Source organism: Talpa occidentalis, unplaced genomic scaffold, assembly GCF_014898055.3.
Source record: "Talpa occidentalis isolate TD23 unplaced genomic scaffold, MPIMG_talOcc4v2.1 talOcc4.16, whole genome shotgun sequence".
In the NCBI taxonomy this organism is placed as follows: Eukaryota; Metazoa; Chordata; class Mammalia; order Eulipotyphla; family Talpidae; genus Talpa; species Talpa occidentalis.
Genome location: NW_023601653.1, coordinates 74546479 through 74566324, shown reverse-complemented (window position 1 = coordinate 74566324; position 19846 = coordinate 74546479). Strand labels below are relative to the sequence as shown.

Below are 19846 nucleotides of genomic sequence, written 5' to 3'. Positions count from 1 at the left end.
AAAACAGCAGCAAGGAGAAAGACTCAGCTCCATTTCCTCAAAATCCCTCTCCTCTGCACTTGTGCCTGAATTCCAGAAGCAGTGGAGAAGTGGAAGAACTAGAAGAAGAAAAAAAATAAGTCATGACCTCCTTCTCCCATACAAATCTGAAAACCATGGATAAGGCATGAAGTAGTCTCTAGACTTTTTAGTATCTGTAAAATGAGTCCTAATTACTGAAATGAGACTATTCTAATAACTGAAAGTGAGAGAAAAGTTAAGATAGGTCTGACATGATGTGAAAGAACAGGAAAGGAAGATCCAACTAAGTGGGTCTGAACACAGCAATGGTGAAAAAATAATGATGTTTTCTATCTGAACGCTGAGTCGGTCCACTCTACACACATGTCCACTTGTCACTGACTGGGTCTCTGGGTGCAATCATTTTTTCTCATGACAAAAATAAAGCTCCAGTACACTGATGGCATTCCAAGTCAAAAAGTAAATGTTATAAGCTGATTCTAAACCAGTAAAACCACCAAGATTGCCCCTTGGAGAAAATGCAAAATAGCAGTATAGCCACACCTCCACAAATCAGGGTGCCTCATGGCATAAAAGTTCACAAAGCAGATGAGTCCACACTTAAATTTTGTCTGTCACAGAAAGAAGTGATCCACCATTAGTCACAGCCAGCAGATAAAGAAACAGAGTAACCATTCCCCAAGGGATGAAATAGATAAATAGATAAAACAATCTATAATAAACTATAAATATTACAGATTTATTTTCTAAATGATTACCATTCTAAAATATAGAACAGAAACCATGAAGGGAAAGGTACATTTTGAAAAAGAACAAAACAGAATTTTTACAAATAAGTTATTGAGAATAAAAACAAATTCAAAGGTTAAATAGCACATCATATGCAAATGAAGAAAAAGAAATGGTGACTCAGAAGATAGAGCTGAGAAATTACCCAGATTGTAACAAAGAGATAATAAAACATAGGATGTGAAAGAATATTCAAAAGAAAGGGTAAAATGAGAAAGAGTAACATGTATATTAATAGAATCCCATAAGAATAAAATAGAACGACTAGAAGAGACAATATTTGAAAATAACAACAAATTTTCCAGAATTTGTGAATGATATGAATCCTTAGACTGAAATAGCCCACCCAATCCCAGGCAAGATTTAAAAATATAAAAACCTATCTTATTTACATGTAACATTGTAAAACTTTGTAACACTGGAAGCAAAGTCAGAATAGTGACTTGGACTTACAACAGACTTCTCCTCAGCAACAATAAGGTCTGGAAGATAATGGAATACCTTCAAATTCTTCAAAGAAGAGAAGTGCTAACAGAATTTTGTAACTAACTATCCAAAAGTGGGGACAAAAAAAAAAAAATAAAGGATTTCAAACAAAGACTGGGGAAATTTACCACTATAGACCATTGCTGAAAGACTACAAAATACGGCCTTCAGTATGAAGAAACAAAACCCAGAAGGTAGGAAAGAAGCAGATGCAGTAAGTTTCCTCACAAAGACTTCCTTGGGGGCAGATGGAGTTTCTTAGTCACATCTACTGCCTATAAGATAAAGCATCTCCAATTCAAGATCCTCTTTCAATAATTCATGCACAAGACCAAGGAAACACTGAAGTCCCCATGCCTTTAAAGCCCAAAGTCCTTTTTCTCCCATACTATTTTTGAAGTCATGTTGCAGAATTGTTTTATATTCTTCCTGTCCACCCATCAGGAGGTTCTTTCTTAGTGAAAACTCAGCTCAGAAATACAGACATAAAGGACCAGACATACAAAGTTTTCTCCTGCTGTATTTCAATTAATCCCTTCACAATATTCGAGTGATAATTGTTAATAAACAGAGCTAAAAGAATAAATGGATTCTTAATTGAAGGGTGGGGAACTTAACAGACGCACACAGGGGAAAGTTAAATGATTCAACCACAATGCCAAAGCAAGAGATAGAAGTGCATCGAACACAGTGCCCAGATAAGCCAGGGCCTTGTGACAACATGTGTCTTCCAAGTGACCCTGTTCCCTTCTCCTTTCTGCTGCTTCTCATTCTAACATACATATGCACACCCCACATACATACCCCAATGCACACCCCACATGCACACCCCAATACACATCCCACAGCCAGATCCTTGTCAAAAAAACTTGTAAGCATTTGCCCCCAAGTGTTAAAGGAAGCTTTCCCCCAAGAGTTTGGTTTAGAATCTCTATTCTTTGACTTTGGAACCTGACAAACATCAGTGAAGTTGACTTTACTCCCTTTCAAATGGGCCGTAACCTAAGTGACCACTTAGGAGGCACTGAGAGCACCTGTCCATGGGCCAGCTGTGCATGAACGTGGCTAAGTATTGCGGTATCTGCAGTGTCTCCAACAAGGACCAAGACTGTTTATTGGGGACATTAGGCCCCATCCATTGCGTCACCCAACTCATGAATATTTTTCTTCTGGTCATTTTCTTCTACAGAATTTTCTTTTCTTTCTCTTCATTCTATTAAAGTCTAGTCAAACTTGGGCCTCCCTTGGTGGCGCAGCGGTTGAGCACTGGGCTGCAAAGTTGCCCGCAGCCTCTGCAGCGCCGGTTCGATCCCCGGCTGCCGGGCAAGGGTCCCACATGGCGCGACAGACCTCTACTGCCGCGCCCGCTGCTCCCCTCAGCAGTGTACTTCGTCAGTCTGCCTGTTCTGTTTCCCGCTCTGGCTCTGGTGAATTCTCTCACCCTCCAGCGCTTCTGACTGTACCCAGTGCTTGTATAAATAAATAAATAAATATTTTAAAAAAAGAAAAGTCTAGTCAAACTTCAAAGAAATGACTAGGGTTAGCCATCAGAAGAGTGACAACAGCTGGCACTGAGGTAGCCTCTCCATCCAGATTCAGAGATCATTCCACAACCAGTACTCTGGGAGATAAACAATACATTATGCCCAAGTGTCACTGGGAATGGACAAAAGGGAAAACCCCAAAGCATTCTGCTCCCCAGACTCAGGAAGAGATGCAGTTGGGTTCAGTGTTGCCCTTGAGGTTGCCCAGCATAAGGCCAAACTCTGCAAGCAGGTTTTCAGGATGAGATCAGACAGGGTGAAATGGCAGCTCCAGGGCTGTCTGTGCCAACCCCCAGGGACTGTCATAACACATTGTTTCCGGGAAGGCAGACAGGCAAGTGGTGCTGCCTTCCAGTGTCAGAGGGGCAGAGAAAATGTGCTTCCAGGCAAAGGCCATCTTCCCCCCACCTAAGCGGAGGAGGTGAGGGAAGAATGTAGAGAGCTAGAAAGAAGAGGCAGGACCTGGGGCCTATGGACTGTCTGTGTTCTCACCCCGGTCCTGCCCTGAGGGCAAACGCAGGAGCTGGCCTCCCTGCAGGGGACATGCCAGGCTTTTTCAGCCTCCACCATCTCAGGAAAGGCTTTCCAGACCCCAGACACTGCTTGCCAGGCCTCTGCACATGTGACAAGGACTGACCTGAGAGAGAGGGTGCCTCTTGCTCATTACTCATTAACTCCATTCCCAACCAACAGCAAGTCACCACAGGCAGCAGAGCACATTCCCACAGCACCCAGAACTGTATTGTCCTTGGCACTAAAAACTTACATTCTTTCATTAAACATTCAGGATAACATATTTTCCTTGATTACTGGGAAATCCACGCATTGCAAATATGAAAGTGGAATCCAACCTGAGATTTTCCAGTGGTCTGTAACATTTTTGCTGTGGGACTCTAAGGGAGGAGGGGGTGTAATAAAAAAACAATAAAACATTCTTTCCTTGGGAATATGATATTCTGATATAATTAAAGAACACAAAATCACAGGAATTAATGCTCTGAAGAGGTTAACCAGTTCCACAGAAAGACAACATCGTAGGTTGGAAACTTGGCTGGGATGATGAGGGGAGAGTGAGGAGGTAGGGGTAGAACAACCTGGAGGCATGTGGTTTTCCAGGTAAGCACCAGAGGCTGGCACTTCTGGTCTGAACCGCCAGAACCACTCATGTCCATTGTCACCAGCACAATGCAAGCTCTTTGCCCGAATGCCCAAGACGTCTCTGACAGCTGATGTCTGAGGTCTCCTTTGTACCAATCCTCCCATCACCTGTTTCACCCATGTCTAGAACATGATTCCAGGGCTCTGGACCATGGGTTCTCTGCTTGGTGCCAGAAGACTCCTAGGGGGTCACATTGGGAAGCTTGTTTCCATGTGTCTACCTTGACACACACACCCGCCCTATTCCACTATCCTACACCTATACTCCTTATGCTGCCACCACCCCCAGCACCGAGGCTTATCATTTTTTCTGGTTTTCATGTTCCCCAAAGAAAGTCCACCTGCATATTTATTCACTCAGAGATGAAGCAGCCAGTGCTATTATCTGATGAATAATCCATGTGAATAGAGACTGGAGGATTCAGACTCCCACAAAAATTGTAGCCAAGACCTCCACCTGCATTCTCCATATCATCTCTAGCTTCTGTCTCCTTATAGAGCAAAAGTCCTTTGCTCCCTTGACCTAGGTACTGTCTGTCTCACTTTACCGCTCTCAAATCTGGGGAACTTTCTCTAGGAATGCTGATCATTGCTGGCCCCTAACCCAGGACCTCAACCAGGATCCTGCTGAGACTTGGGAACCCTTGGGAGTTTCTTTGGGGTGTCCCATTGGTTTTTGGGGGGTGTCCCATAGTGTTTTCTACTCACTGTCACCTCCTCCTGTCTCTTGAAGCTCAGACTCCACTCCGACTGCCCTCCTCTCTCTTAGGATCCAGGACTCCCCTCCAAAAGACCCCCAATGTCTTCTTTTTCATCTGACTATGTAGCAATCACTCCAGACCATCTCAAATCCACTGATGATACCAAATCTTAAACCCAGAGGGAGTTTTCTCACTTCCTTACTTGCTTACTACCATTCCCTTCAACACTGATAGTGAGGGCCTGTCCTTGCCTCCACAGCACCCAAGGAACAAGCCCTCCCCTCCTCAACACTCTGTCGCCCCCATTTTAACCCCTTCTTGTCCTTTTAAAGAGCTCCAGCATCATCATTTCTGCTCTCACTCCCTAATAATTTCATCCATTACCACAGCTTTAGCAGAACTCTAGCCTGCATTATGCTGGGCATCTTGTATTTGTCCCCCAAGACCCCTACCCTTCTCATCTAGATAGCATCACAAGGCACCCTTGCTCTTCGGCTTTTGTGAAGAAAAGCCTTTCTTACCTCTCTTGCCTGGACTATGGAAACAGCCTCAGAACCAACCTCTACTGCAGTCCTAGCACCCCCACCTTATCCCCAACCTTGCTGGAAAAACATCATTCCTGTACTCAAACATTAAATGACCCCCTATTGCCTATCAAATGGGATAAAAACTCTTCAGCTTGATACAAGGGCTCTCCACAAATTATCCACTTCCTGCCATTCCAACCTTTCTCCCTGAGGGTACCTGGACCCTCATCAAACCCGACTGATTAGTCCTTTAAAATGCAATGCATGCGCCTATCAATGCATCCCTAACAATCCCACTTTCTGGTGGAAACATCCACCCCAACTACCCCATTTCTGAATACCCTTTAAAGTTCTATTACATCACTACCTTCAGAATATGATTTCTCTGTGTATTCCACCTAACTATAACAACCCCACTTAAACCTGTGAGTCTTTCAGTTTTATCTCCTTGTAGTGTCAAGCTTATTCTGCCTTTTATTATAGTTATGGATGCCTGAGTATGGGGGTGGGGGAGGAGTTTCTTACCACCTGCCAGATTGCACACTCTCCAAAGGAAGGGATGGTTGAGGAGCTGCGACCTTGAAGGTCCCCTTCAATGCAGAGATGCTAGCTTTACAGATAGTAGATGCTCAATAATTTTTTGTGAATGACTGACATTCCAATTCTGGGAGGGGAAGAAAACAACATCGGATTGCTTACATCACAACTGGCATGAAATACTCCATTTTCAGGGACATTACACAGTCAATTTATCCTGGGGAAAACTAGTCTTCTGGTCTTCCGACAGCTGGGCACAGGTCAAAATTTTTGCCTTTTATATAATTGAAAAAACAGAGCCGTGAGATGCTATCCACTGCAGACCAAATCTGAGATCTGAGTCCCTGTAATCCCACTGGATGCAGAGCTCAGATCCCCGGGGTATCTTGGGCAGTCAGACACAGTGACAGGGGCTGTGACCTTGTAAGCTGCCAAGACAGCAGCCAAGACACACCTGTAAGTAGAACCAGGGAGGGAATGTAAAAGCAGAGCTCACAGAGAGGAATTTACTAACTATTGGATTAAACTAAATGAATTTGTCCTCAAAGTGCCTGACCTGCATTTCTGTCTTAGCATGCTGAGCTCTGATTATCTAGGAAAGAAACACACACACACACACACACACACACACACACACACACTTGTGCCATACCTGAGCCCAACCATCAGAGAGCTGAGTCTGGGGTAAAAAGACACAGACTCAGAAATGTGCGAGGTTCAGCAGACATGAAGCTTTGAGATGCATGCCTGAGTTGGTTCCAGCGCCCTAACAGGTAAGACTACAGCTAAGGACATGGACCAAGAGTCGGAACACAGGGATTCTTGCCTATTCTGTCTCCACAAAGCTGTCCAGCTTTAATAGTTTCTGTAAGAATAAATGTGAGCTCACCAGAGGATAAACCTAAGAAAAACAAAATCTAACACACATATCCTCCCAGAAAACAAAGAAATAAAAACACTGACTAGGGCCTCCCTGTGGTGCAAGATGCAACCTACAAAGCAATTCACAGCCACTGCAGCATGAGTTCAATACCTGGCCAAGGAGCTGACCCTTATGGCACAGCAGATCTCTCCTGTCTCGCCTGCTGCTCCCCTCAGCAGTGTATTTCAGTCAGTCTGCCTGTTCTGTTCCCCACTCTGTCTCTGGTGAATCCTCTCACTTTCCTCCCTAGCCCCCACCCCGACACCTCTGGCCTATACAACAGTTCTTGTATGCATAAATTAATAAATCTTTTTTAAAATAACAAAAACACTGACTAGCATTTTTTCCTTCCCTAGCCAGGCAAGTTGTCCAAATTCTCTAAGTCCAGGTTTCCTTATCCAAAATAATGGGGATAAGAAAACTTTTCCCACTATTTCACTATTTCATCTTTTAAAAGAATATTTGAAATGGTACAGGTGAAAAGCATTTTAAAGGTACATTAGAACAATCAAAAGGTAAGGTAATGTTACTAAGTGAAACAATCACAAAAACATTGCCACTCCAAAATCAGAAGGAGGCTTCCAGAGTCCTCAGCTGGTCCCCTCCCCAGCAAAGAGTTCACAAAGTGCCACTTGCCCTCTTTCTTTTACTCCCATCCCCCTTCTCTCTCCCTCTCTTTTCCTGATTCTCTCCCACTACTTTTCTTTTTCTCCACACATCTTTCCCTCCCTTGCCTAGACTTTAGATGTGTGCAGAGCAGGTGAGAACCCTGGGACACAGCTGTCTCGACAGGCAGCTCCCAGAGACCCCCATCAGCCAGGATGCCCCTCCCACCAGCACAGACACAGCAGCCACAGGAAGGACTTGGCCTAAGCACAGGAGTGGGTGAGGGAAGCCACTCCTTCCCAGGCTTCTCAGGATTGTCCAAGTAGACCTCTCTGTCCATAGGCGTGGGTGCCCCAAGACTAGACAGTCAGGCAGACAGACAGACAGAGACAGAAAGACTAAATAACTTTGTCTTGGCAAGCACCCATTTCCTGTCGAGTTATAAGGACGAGTTGGCTTGGAGGTGAACAGTGAACCAGATCTTGAGACCTTCATTATTTTTGGAATGGAGGCAATATCAGTCACTCCTCATCAAAAGGCAGCTGCTAGATTGTTAAACACCTAATTAAAGTCAAATTTCTGACATAGGCACTAGGCGCCCAGAGAAAACACTAGCCCCTCATTACTAACACAACGGAATCTCCCAATGTTATATTCTCATTATTCAAGACTTAAACTCAGGGAGTCACAGAAGGAAATAGTCTCTTCAAACTAAAAGTCGGATCCAGCAATTCTACTCAGAGAATTGAAAACAAAGACTCAAAGAGATGCTTGCATGCTAATAATTTCTGACAATTATTCACAATTGTCAGAAAGTGGAAGCAACCCAAGTGTTCATCAACGATAAAAGGATAAAGAAAACATGGTATACTTGCAATGAAATATTATTTAGTCATGAAAAAGAATAAAGTACAATGGGAGTGAACCTTGAAAAAATTATGTTAAGTAAAATAAACCAGGTATAAAAGAAGAAATATTGTGATTTCACTTACATGAAATTTCTAAAACGGGCAAATTCATAGAAACAGAAGCTAGATTAGATGTTACCAGAAGCTGAGGAGAAGGAGGGCTGAAGGGTTATTGCTTAGTGATTATAGAATTTCTGTTTGGAGTGAGGAAATACTTTTGAAAAGAGTAGCAATATTTGAACACTGGAATATAATTAACGCCACTGAATTTTATATTTAAAATGGTTAGAATAGCAAAATATCACATCTTATTATATATATTTTACCACAGAAAAAAGCTTAAAGATCGTACTTCACATCTTCTTCAAATATACGTGGATGTGACTTATAGACTTAGTGTTACTGAGATACTGTTAAAAAATATCTTAAAATCACTTTTAGTGTTACTGAAATAAAGTGCTTAATCTCACCTCCAAATGACACCCAAGCCCTTAACTAGTCTCGTGTGCTTCCTTTTAACACCATCACATATCACATAGATTGTCACGACATTCCTAGCTCTGAAATGCATGAGAAGTGCTGCCAATTGGAAACTATTTCGGAAGGCTCCGATTATAGAATTACTATCCCTGTCAATAATGCATGACAATCCATAGTGACAGAAGGTAAATTCATGGCTGACAGCGGCTGGCAGAGGGAAATGGAGAGTGACTGGCAGGACCAAAAGAGGCGCAGGCAGAAACTATGGGAGCAACTGAATGGCTGGAGAATAGGTCTCTGAGGGGAGGCGTGTAAGCGACCATGTAACATCCATCAAGGAAGAACAAGTGTTCAGCTGTTTATCCATGACACATGACCAGCAGCAGCAGGAGCTTCCCCAGGGCAAAGTCCAGTGAGGTTCCACAAGACTAGCTCAAGGTAGATGTTTTCAAGATGGGTGGGTAGTGGATTCTCCGTGTGGAGAAATAATAGAAAGAACAAATATTCTGCAAGTCTAATGGATCTAAATTTAATTCAAGCTCCAATATTGTCAAGGTGACCTTGATCCCATTACCATCTTTGGTGTTCAGTTTCCTCATCTGAAAAATACCATTCACAGCAACCTCCCAGGATCCGTGTAAGGCTGCAATGATACTAAGTGTGTGAAGTAGCAATAACATTGCTGGAGGCATGCTAGGCATTCAGTAAGGGCTAGTTACAACGCCTGCCCTGTTCTAATATAAAAAGATAGATGTTATACCTCAATCGTTTTTTTTAAAAAAACAAAAATGGAAACAGAAATAGCACCAGAGATCATAAGCCCAGAGCTGGGAGAGAGGGGAGTTGTGGGGGAAAAAAAGCAACTTTCCCTGCACACTTTTTGATGACATGATTTTTGCTTTGAGAAAATAAAGGCTAATCTGTCACTTAGGATGCGAAATTAAAACCCTTTCACAAGGGATAAGTCTCTCAAGATGCAGTATGGAACTGTTCCCTCTCTTTATCTACAAACCTCCAGCACTTTTGCTACATAAAAAAAAAAAAAAAAAAAAAAAAAGTTTATTTTCCAAAGCCATGGTTTACATTTGAAGCAAAGTTTTATTCTCCAGACAATCTGTCCTTCTGCACTGGGGAGTTGTGTTTGGATTTGGGGATTTTCATATGAGAAAATGAGATGCTTGTTTGCACAGGTGGTGTCCTTCCTGGTCTCAAAAGCTCTATTTCCAGGTATTTGACCATCAAAGGAGTTCTGGCTTTGGACTTTAAGGTGAAGTGAGGGAGCTACATGTCCTGGCTAGAAGGAGAGATCTGCAGGGCAAGAAGACAGCTGCTGGGCACCAGGAGATCCTGCAACCCCCTCCTGACACTCTGGCTGGAAACAGCTGTCCAAGATGGTCCTAAAGAGTTTGGGATCCTCCTGGCTTCAGGTTGGTGGACAGCTGTCGGGAAAACCAAATTCTAGGCCTCCCGGGCTCTCTTTCCTTTCTTTCTTGATGTCTCTGCTATCAGCCAGGCCATCTTTGACTCCATTTCTCTGTTTTAGATTCCCCTTTTTGGAATCTTAAACAATGTCAGCCACCCAACAGCACCTACAAAGTTGTCTGAAATACACTGAAAGTTGTTTCATGGTGTTGCTTTTTTTAACTCTCCTGCTCTGCTCTCTGACAATAATGGACACTTCCATGGTGATTTACATCCATTCTCCCATGTAGCCTCACGGCCGCCCTGTTTACTAGTTGGGATTATTATCTCCACTTTACAGATTGGAAAAAAAAAAATGAGACCTATTCCTTCAAAATCTTCAGAAAAAGAGACCAAGTCAAAGAATGTGATCCAAGTCATTTCTCTAATTGGAGCCCTATTTATTTTTACTTAGTTATATATATTTTTTATTTTTGCTAACTAACATCTTTGAAAGGTTTTAGCTTAACATGGATTATTTTGTTTTTTTTTTGTTTGTTTGTTTGTTTTAATAGAGGCATGCTTTATTTATTTGTTTGCTGGTTTGTTTGTTTGTTTTGTTTATACAGGCACTGGGTACAGTCAGAAGCGCAGGAGGGTGAGAGAATTCACCAGAGCCAGAGCGGGGAGCAGAGCAGGCAGAAGGACCGAAGTACACTGCTGAGGGGAGCAGCAGGCTGCAGGAGAGGTCTGCGCGCCATGTGGGACCCTCCTCCGGTGGCCGGGGAGCAGCCAGGGATCGAACCGGCGCTGCAGAGGCCGCGGGCAGCTTCGCAACCCAGCGCTCAACCGCTGCGCCACCAGGGAGGCCCAACATGGATTATTTTGGAAGGAAAAAAAAAAACAATATAAATGACTGAACATGACACAATGGTTTCAAAGTAAATAGAGCTTAATTGAGTAATCAAGTCAACATTTCTGCCCACAGGCAATAGCAAAACGGGGAAGAACATTCATTTACTGTCTGGATTTTGGCTCAGTTCTCCAAAGGACAGAAGACAAGATTATTTTATTTTCCTTGTAGATAGGTTCGAGCAGGCAACCCCAAGTGCAACTGAGTGTATTAGAAGAAACCCCTGTTGGCAAATTGGCAGCTTGAATATTTTATAAAATTAATGCAACACTATGTTCTGAAATGGTGGCTTCCTCCAGGGATCTCAAAGGCCACATCCCTAAGCTGAGTCTGGTTCATGCCATTGCCTTAAAGCTAAGGACTTAGTCAGCCTCAAAGGCCTCCAGCATCTTGCAGATGATTTATAAGAGCACCAAATAAGTCAGCCAATGAACGCTTCCCAGATGATGGGGATGTTAGAGGCAGCCCCTTCCTTGTGTCAAATTTAATCCACCACTCCTCACTTAAGTGTCTCTTGCAGATGTAAGAGGTTCTAGGAGAACCCTGAAAAGGAAGCAAGAAGAAGGCTTTGCTCTTCCAACTCAGGTCCAGTCCAAGGCAGCCTGTCTGCGAGCCAGCAGCAACCTCAATGTCCCTGATTTGTATCTTGCAATTAAACTGCATCCCCAAGCCCTCAACAACTGCAGAGCTGGCTGGCCCACCAAGAACTTCCAGCAGCTCGCCAAGAGAATCGCACAGCACAGCAGAGCCTCTCCTGACCCAACGCTTTCCCTGGGGCTGAAGCTAGCCTAGATTGGGGTAGAAAGAAAACAAGCAAATAAAAGAAGGCTTAGAAACATATCCCTCTGCAGACAATAAAGTGATCTAAATTGTGTAGTTTTTGATGGACATAGGTGAACTTTCACTCTGTAGTCTAAGAAATTATTTTAAAATTTCCAAAGATGCATAACCCCAATGGCTCCCCACCACCACCCTCTCCCCTAACCCCCCCACACACACTGCTTTAAAATGTAACACCTGAGAAATCTAACCAGAAACTCAAAGCAATGCTCTCTTAGAGGGTTTAATATGCACCAAGTGTGGGCAGAGGAGGCAAGAGAACCGAGGACCTTGTTCAGTCATGTCCCTGCCTGAGTGACTGAAATGCTTAAGAGTCTGTTTTCTCAACTGGAAAGACTTTATCCCTAAAGTCCCTTTTACCCATAAAAATATTCTGATCCTAGAAAGTAATTTCCCAAAGAGATATTACATTTATCCCATGTCTGTTTGACAAGTCCTTCAAAAAACATGAGTCTAGAACTACCCACACACACACATATAGGGCCACACAAGAAGACCATTTTAAAGTGTTACTGAGAGCATGATTTGATGGGGTTTGGAAAGGAGAAAGGCTGAGGGGTTTTGGCTCCTGTCTGCTACCTCTCCTTTTCCTCATGCTCTGTTCCAGGCCAGATTAACTATTCTCGTAGATCCGTTGGTCTCCGGGGAAGTAAAGACCTATTTTCAACCTCTGTGTGACTCCTGGGCTCAAGGCCCAAACTGTTCTCCTCATGTCCCTAAATCCCTACTTAAATGCAATTCAGTTCCACAAGTAGTAACTGTGATCCCCAGTTTCCCCACAGATACTCCCAGTCTGCCAGGCCTCTCCCTGAGTTCCCCTACCCACCAGCCTGGCTCCCTGAAGCTCCAGTCATTTCAGAACTCTGCTTTGCTCTCGGAGGCCCTCCTGGGTCCCACCCACACAGAACCCAAGGCAAGAACAGCAGCCAGGCTCTAGGGGATCCCAAGGCTCCTGGGAACCTGAGAATCCGCCCTAGTTCCCTTTCTGCCCTAAGCAGAAGTGCTCCCACCCGCCACGGGCAAGAGGCGAGGTGGTTCGCTTGAAGGGCTGAGGCCTGAGTTGACGCCAGTGGGCAAAGTCTGGTCTGGAACAAATAAGCACCCCAGCTGGGAATTAAGCCGCACAGAAAACCTCTCTCCTAGTACCTGGGTTTTAGGCACAAGCAACCACATTCATTCCTCCAGCCCTCCAATTTGCTTTTCCTGAGATCGGTTCAGGGAAAGTCTATTCGCCTGGTTTTGAAATGGCACTGAAAGCATTCTGTTTTCCCAGAGGGACCCTGTCACTTTTACTTGTTTTATACAGTATCTAACCTTGAGGTACATGTAAACAGGTGTTTACTAAATTATTTTAATAATGACAGCCATGGCTTGGAGTGTTGTTTCATTATCAGAATGTTTAGCACTTATGTCGCTAAATATTTAGCACCTGATCGTTTGCAAAACAATTCCCAGTGCCTTTTTTCCACCCCCAGTCTTCTGCTCTCCTCCACGGTGCCCAGCACTAGCTTAGGCAACAGGGAAGTCCGAATCTAGAAACAGACTAAATCAGCATGATTATTTTGCTAATGAGTCTGGCAGAAAGTCTCCAGATGTTTCCCAATCTATCGGCTTTCTTTAGTCCATATTGGAAAATAAAATGGTCTCCCGATTTTGAACGCTGAGGGCTGGTTTCAGAGTCCCAGCACAGAACAGGGGGGATGAGGCTGGCTGACCTGTTCTACCGCCCAGCAGGCCGCTGCGACATCAGGCAAAAGAATGACTGTAAAAGGAAGAAACTCCTGTCAGCCACTCACTCACCCCTTCTTAATACGGTTGCAAGGGTTTCTCAGACCTCGTGGAACTTGCCACAACTAAGAAAGCCAAGTGAAGAAAGGAATAGAAAAGAAACACCAGGAGTTGGAAAACATCACTAAAAATTAGAACAAATCTCAGTTACTTCCTAACCCAGGTCTCAGGAGCTTTTCTGCCATTACCCAGCAGGAGACCAGCCAGACTCATAAACAGAAATCAGCTGGGAAGTGTACCAAGTTGTTTTGTGTTTTTTCACTAATAAAGTTAGGAAAATATCTTCTTCCCTTGGAGCTGACAAGTTTCACAACCCTATAGGAACGGATTTCCAGTTCCCAACTTCAGGTCGCGTCATGTACCAATGAGTTTGGGAAACTCTGGACCGTCTGGTTACTAAGGCACCCATGGTAAATCGGAGAGAAAATTAATATACAGTCACAAAAAGTGACAGCAAATTGCCCAAAAGGCTCACCAAGGCTCTGGAGAACACTGTGCTAGAGGTAAACAGAAGTCTGAGGTAAAAGTGAGGTAAGATGGTGAGAAGGACAAAGCAGGACTTCATTGCTAGCGTGGAAAGGTCACGGGGGCCTGGGGTCCCTCAGTCACCCTGTGGGGCCTCTCGTGTGTGGTGGCATGGGGACACCCATGGGTCTTTGGGATTTTCTTTGCCGGGGCAGGTGATGAGAGACCCAGCAGACAGGAATCCCTCCCCCAAGGCTCTGACATCTTTCATCACCAAAACACTGAGTGCCCCTTGCCTGACTCCTAAGCCCTGGAGCGCCACCTCCTGGGAGAGGCAGAAACCACATCCACTTTAGGCCTCACAGGGTCTGGGATCACTCATTCAGGTAGGCATGCATCCGTTCAGTCCTGTCTGGAGGCCCTGGAATGATCCCCGTGCCCATACTAGGAAGTGAGGATACAAGATCAGCAGGTCCTCCAAATTCCCATTCATTATGCTCCCTGAACCCCTTTAGTATAGGTCTTATACACAAAAGAACCCACTTTGGGCAGTTTTAAGTCAAAGAGAAAATTGAAGGAAGAATCCTAAGTCATCACTAAGACGCTGATGGCTGGCTCCAGGGGCTAATGGCTCAACATTTCATTTGCAAAAGTACCATACCTGTAGCATCTACCTGTAGCGAACTCTCCACTTAACATGAGGTAGAAATGTCCAGTCTTAAGGGACTACATTACCAATATTCCTCTTTGCAACGCACTGGGTTCCCAAAGTGCATTAGGCTCTTGTGTAATCTATTTAAAATAGCTTTTCCTTATTCAGAGAGAGAGAGAGAGAGAGAGAGAGAGTGTGTGTGTGTGTGTGTGTAGTGGCACACATTTAAATACTGTTAGCGTGTTCTCTATGGAAATAATGAATAATTGATTCTTGTAATATATTCTATTATGTACTATTCTGATACACTGGAGAGTATGTGAGCAATGCTATGAACAAGATTTTGAACCTCAATAGCCCTTTTTCTCCAGTTTTCTCCATACAATATCCAGAAACAAGAGAAGCTAATGTCACACCCTCTGAACCTGCCCAAAATGAGGTGCAGGCAACATTGTTTTTTGACCAGTTGTAAAGGGTGTTACTGTGACCATTATTATTATCACTTTATTATGATGATTACTATTCTGTTGTATTGCTAAGTAGTTAAAAGAAAAGCACAGTGTGTCTTCCACTCCCAGAACACATGTTTCCCCCCTCTGCCTTGTCTCCAGCAGATAAGGGATATTCTGATGTTTTATTTGTTAAATGGTTGACTATTAAGAAACTCATTTGCTAGCTGGAGCCTGCAATGGAAAATCAGCCCAGGAAAGTGGGAGGCTGGCGTGGGACCAGAGCAGATAGGGCACCAGAGGTGAGGAAGGCCCCCATGAGCCTCTCGCAGCCTGAAACAACAGGGGCAGAAGTCAGCCCTTCCCTGACCTTCCAGGCGGTTCCAATGTGCTGACCACCCGGCTCCTTGCCCCGACCCCCCACACGACAGTACGCGCGTGCACACACCACTGGAAAGCTGGGGAGCTGCATTCACTGCCTTCAAGTCTGTCGAGAAGAGAATATAAAGCCCAGCCACTGGCAACTTTTCCGTCCTCTACTCTGGTTCGTCACCATTACTGATCTGAGGTAACCATTTGGCTTCTCTTCTCGTTCTGTCTCCTGAAACTCTAACCTCCAATTATGTTTCGTCACCCCTTTAGTTATCAAGCCGCAACACCCCTTTCTTTGTAAATATCCGCACTCTTCCACATCTGTCCGTCCCTGCCTCCTGCAACCTCCTCTTCTCTTCCCCTGCCCCCCAAAAACCTAGATGATGCCAACCCAGGAAGAAGGGATGGGGAATGGAGGGAGACAGGGATCCTGGAGCTCTTTCACCTGAGAACAGCATCCAGGAATGGAGAAAATTTGCTCCTGTGAATTATATAATCACTGCAGCTTCAAGGCAGAGAACTGGAATCCAGGTTGCCATAGTGTTTGCTGGCATGTTGTTGGAAAGGCACAGCTCCCGGCCACCACTCGCTGGCTCCCTTTCCCTTCATCTTCTCCACAAACCTCTCCAAGGTCTGGGCTCCACTTGGAATGCTCCCACTTTTAATGCCTGTTCCCCACATATGGGGGTGGGGGGAGTGTGATGCTGGGGGTGCTAAAGGGCAAAACAAGGGAAGGATAGGGGCTCAGAAGGAGTGTATCCTGCTCTGAGAGGAGATGTTGTAAACTATGTAAGATCATTATTGCGTGAGCAGTAATTATTTCCATAACGTGCTGTCACTGTTAGCAATAGTAAGGACAACACAGTGAGCTCTGCTCTTCAGGGCTGCCTGGACTGAGCTTGAGAACCCGGAGGGGAGAAATTCATCTCCACTTTTCATAAACATCACCATTTCTTTTGTGTCTGCCATTCCCTCCTGCCTAATCTCGCCACTACCCCATCAGCCAGGAAGGGGATGAGGAAACAGGTGAGGGAGGGGGGCATGAGGTGCAGAAAGTCAGGAACAGAAGCTGCCCTCGTGACCCCCAAGTCTGGGCTCGCCCCAGAACCCAGGCCTCTTGACAAAATTCTCTCTATCACAGGAGGCCCAAATCCCCAAGCCGCCACCCCACTAGAAAGCAGGGGCACACGACTGCCCTGAAATCAGTTTCAGAAAACCCAGTCTCTGGCTCTAAAAAGGTAACTGCTCTGTCCCCCAAATGGCGGAGTTGGGGCAAAAGGAGGAGGAGACTAGAAAGCAAAGAGCAGAGACAAGCCCTCCCACCAGGCTGGTCTTCAGAGGGTCAATGAAGTACCCCAGAAGTAAGAGGGCCCGAGAGCGACAGGTACTCAGGAGCAGAGGGATGGGTACAGGACGAGTGTAAACAGGGAGGCTGGGGGAACCTGGGGCCGAAAAGGGAGAGTCGCCACCCAAAGAGACAGAGAAAGCCATGGAGAAAACACAGAGGCAGCAGGAGGCGGCCGCTCCAGCAAGACCGTGGTCTACACTCCATTTCACCTGAATCGCTGAACAATGCCAGAAAATAATAACCAGCTGATGGGGGTGGAGGGGGATGGGGGGGGGTGCGTAAAGTTTCCAGCAAGTGGGGAGTTACCTGAAAGCCTTTCCCCATGCCAGGGGGGAGCTGGTGCCACTTGATGCCAAGGATAGAGATGCTGGGTAAACACCGGGCAGTAGTGTGGAGCCGCGTGAGCTCGGCACACCCTTTTATTATTTCCTTAAAACACGACCAGGCAAAGCCCACACACCGCCCGAATCCGAGCCGCTTCCATCCTCAGGTGCTGGCCCCCATGTGGCTGCGAATAAGAGCACGCGAGGCGTGGGCGCGCTCGGGGTCAATGGCAGCAGAAAGGCGGGGGGCGCCGGGGAGCCCAGGGGGAGAGGCGTGGGGGCCGCGAGAGGCGAGAGGCGGGAGGAGGGAGGCGCGCGCACACATCTGCATCCCCGGGCCCCCCTCCAGCCACCTGGAGCGCGCTGCCGGAGGCCGGGGCGCCCGGGGGCGGGCGGGACGCGGGGCAGCGGCCCCGGGGCGCGGGGCCGGCCGGGCGCGGGGGGCGCGCGCGCGCTCCCAGCCGCGCCCCGAGCTCGGCGAGGGACCCCGGGCTGCGGGGAGCGCCGGGCGGGCGGCGCCGACGCCTCCTCCCCCCGCGCGGCGGGCCGGGCAGTTGGCGGCTCCAGGCGAACGCGAGAAAGCGAGGCCGGAGCAGACACTTGGGGAACTTTTCCCCCTCGCCTGGAATTTCATAGGAAACACATGCTCCCGAGGAGCCGGGCGCGGGGAGGGGGATGGGCGGGAATTTTCCGCTGGTCTGGCCGGCGGTTCGGGCCCGGGTCCCGCCGCGCTCCCGCCGCCCCGCGCCCCCCCGGCGAGCACCGGCCCCGGGGCGGCCGGGCGCGCGCGGGGGAAACCGGAGAGGCCCGGGGAAGGCGCGGAGCGCGGGCTGGAGCCCCGGGCGGGCGGCGGGGTCCAGCCTTACCTTGGTGGTTTTCCTCTGGAATGTACATCCTCGTGTTTTCATTGACCATGGACCAAAAATTGTTTGCAAAGGAGAAGAAGCCACAGAGAGGAAGAAAGGTAAAAACACCCCCAAGCGGGTCTGGATTAATCCCTCCTCCGAGGTCGGCGGCTTTCGTGCCCAATTCGGGGAAGCCTTGGAGCTGCAGTATTTCTTCGTCCCTTCGGATGATTACCTGATTCCCATTATTGCATCAAACACCAAAAACTGAGCCTTTCCACTACTGCCTCCTCTAGTGAGCTTGTAATGCATCCTCAGTACATCCGGGCCCCTTCCAAGAATTTAGCACCGCACCTCTGGCGGCTACACCATTTGGAAAAAATAAATCGGGAGAGGCAGCGCGAGCAGAGGCGGAGAGGAGGCGAGCGGGGGAGCGAGGGACCCCCGGGCGGGGGGGACCGGGGGTGCGCCCGGCCCGGCAGGGGGGCTGCAACGTCTCCGCCCGCTCGCGGCGCGCGCTCCCCGCGGCCCCCGCTCGGCTCTGTTCTGGCAAAAAGATCCAGCAACTCCTGGGGCGAAGAGGCAGGAAGAGGCGCCGCCGCCGCTCCGGGCCGCGCCGCGCCGAGCGCCGTTCTGGCAGGAGCTGTTTCTGCAGAGGCAGCGAGAGGGAGACACCGGGCGCGCGGAGAGCGCGGCGCTCACTCCCTCCCAGCCCAGCCCCGGCGCGCCGCGCCCGCGCCCGCCCCTGCCCGCGCCGCCCGCCCGCCCGCCCGGCGCGCCGAGCAGACGCGCTGAACGCTTCCAGATGTGCGGCGGCGGCGCGCGGGGAGCCGGGCGCACGGCGCGGGGCGCACGGCGCGCACTTGAGCCCGAAGTTAGGCACCCGCTCGGGCCCTCTGCGCGCATGACGTCAGGGGGGGCGAGGCGAGGCCGCCGGGGGGCGGCCCCGGGTGGGGGCGCCGCGTGGACACACCCCCGCGCGCCCCGCGCGCCCCGCGCCCCGCCCGCTTCCAGCCCCCCGGCCGCGCTCTGCTCCGCAGCACCCGCGCTCCCCGCGCCGCCCACCGCGCCCGGGAGGCCGCGGAGAGCGGGATTCCGAGAGGGGCGGGGAGGGAAGCGAAGGGGGGGCGCCCTCTGCCCAACTCCCCGGTCCCTGCGCGGCTCGGGCGCCGCGCGAGCGCCGGGTAAGCCGCGGGGCTGCGCCGCCGGGGAGCGGCGGGTGCGGTGACAGGGAGACGGGCGGACGCGAGGGGGGCCGCGAGGAAGGGCCGGAGGGGCGGGGCGTCGCGGGCGAGGCCGTGGTGCCCAGATGTCGGAACAGATGAAGAGACCCAGGTTGTCTCATTCCTTGGAGGCAGCCGAGCACGTGCGCTGCTAGGAGATCCTTACCTACTTTTCTTAATTATTTCCGCCACTCCTGCAGGATTCTGGTGAGCGCCTCTCCTTCCCCGGGGAGCAAACATTTCTTGCCATCACTCATGGCAGACACTGCAAGTTCCACGGCACCCCCTGCAGGCCCGGGTTCCTCCAGAGCACCCTCTGCCAGAGGAGCCTGCAACTCCTTTTGGGAAAACCACGACCTCCTCACCTCCCGGTGCGCGCTCATCCCCAGAGTAGTCGTGGCCTCCATCTCCCGGACTGTGAGCAACTCTGTGCACATGTGTGTCTCCTGCCCAGTCCCTTCCTGCATGCCAGGACCGACAGCCAGCCTCAGCCTCCACTTGGGCGGCTAATAGTTGTCTCAGAGCTGACGTACCCAAACACTAGAGTC

General features: G+C 48.3%; 1 protein-coding gene across 1 annotated transcript in view; it reads right to left on the bottom strand.

Moving 5' to 3' along the window:
• CACNA1C (calcium voltage-gated channel subunit alpha1 C) overlaps nucleotides 1-18523 on the bottom strand; it is a 561196-nt gene extending 542673 nt beyond the window's left edge. Inside the window, exon 1 of the mRNA XM_054696576.1 lies at nucleotides 18097-18523. Within this exon, the coding sequence (XP_054552551.1) occupies nucleotides 18097-18145 (49 nt within the window). The 5' untranslated portion in view covers nucleotides 18146-18523. The remainder of the gene's footprint in view (nucleotides 1-18096) is intronic.
• Nucleotides 18524-19846: the final 1323 nt, after the last annotated feature.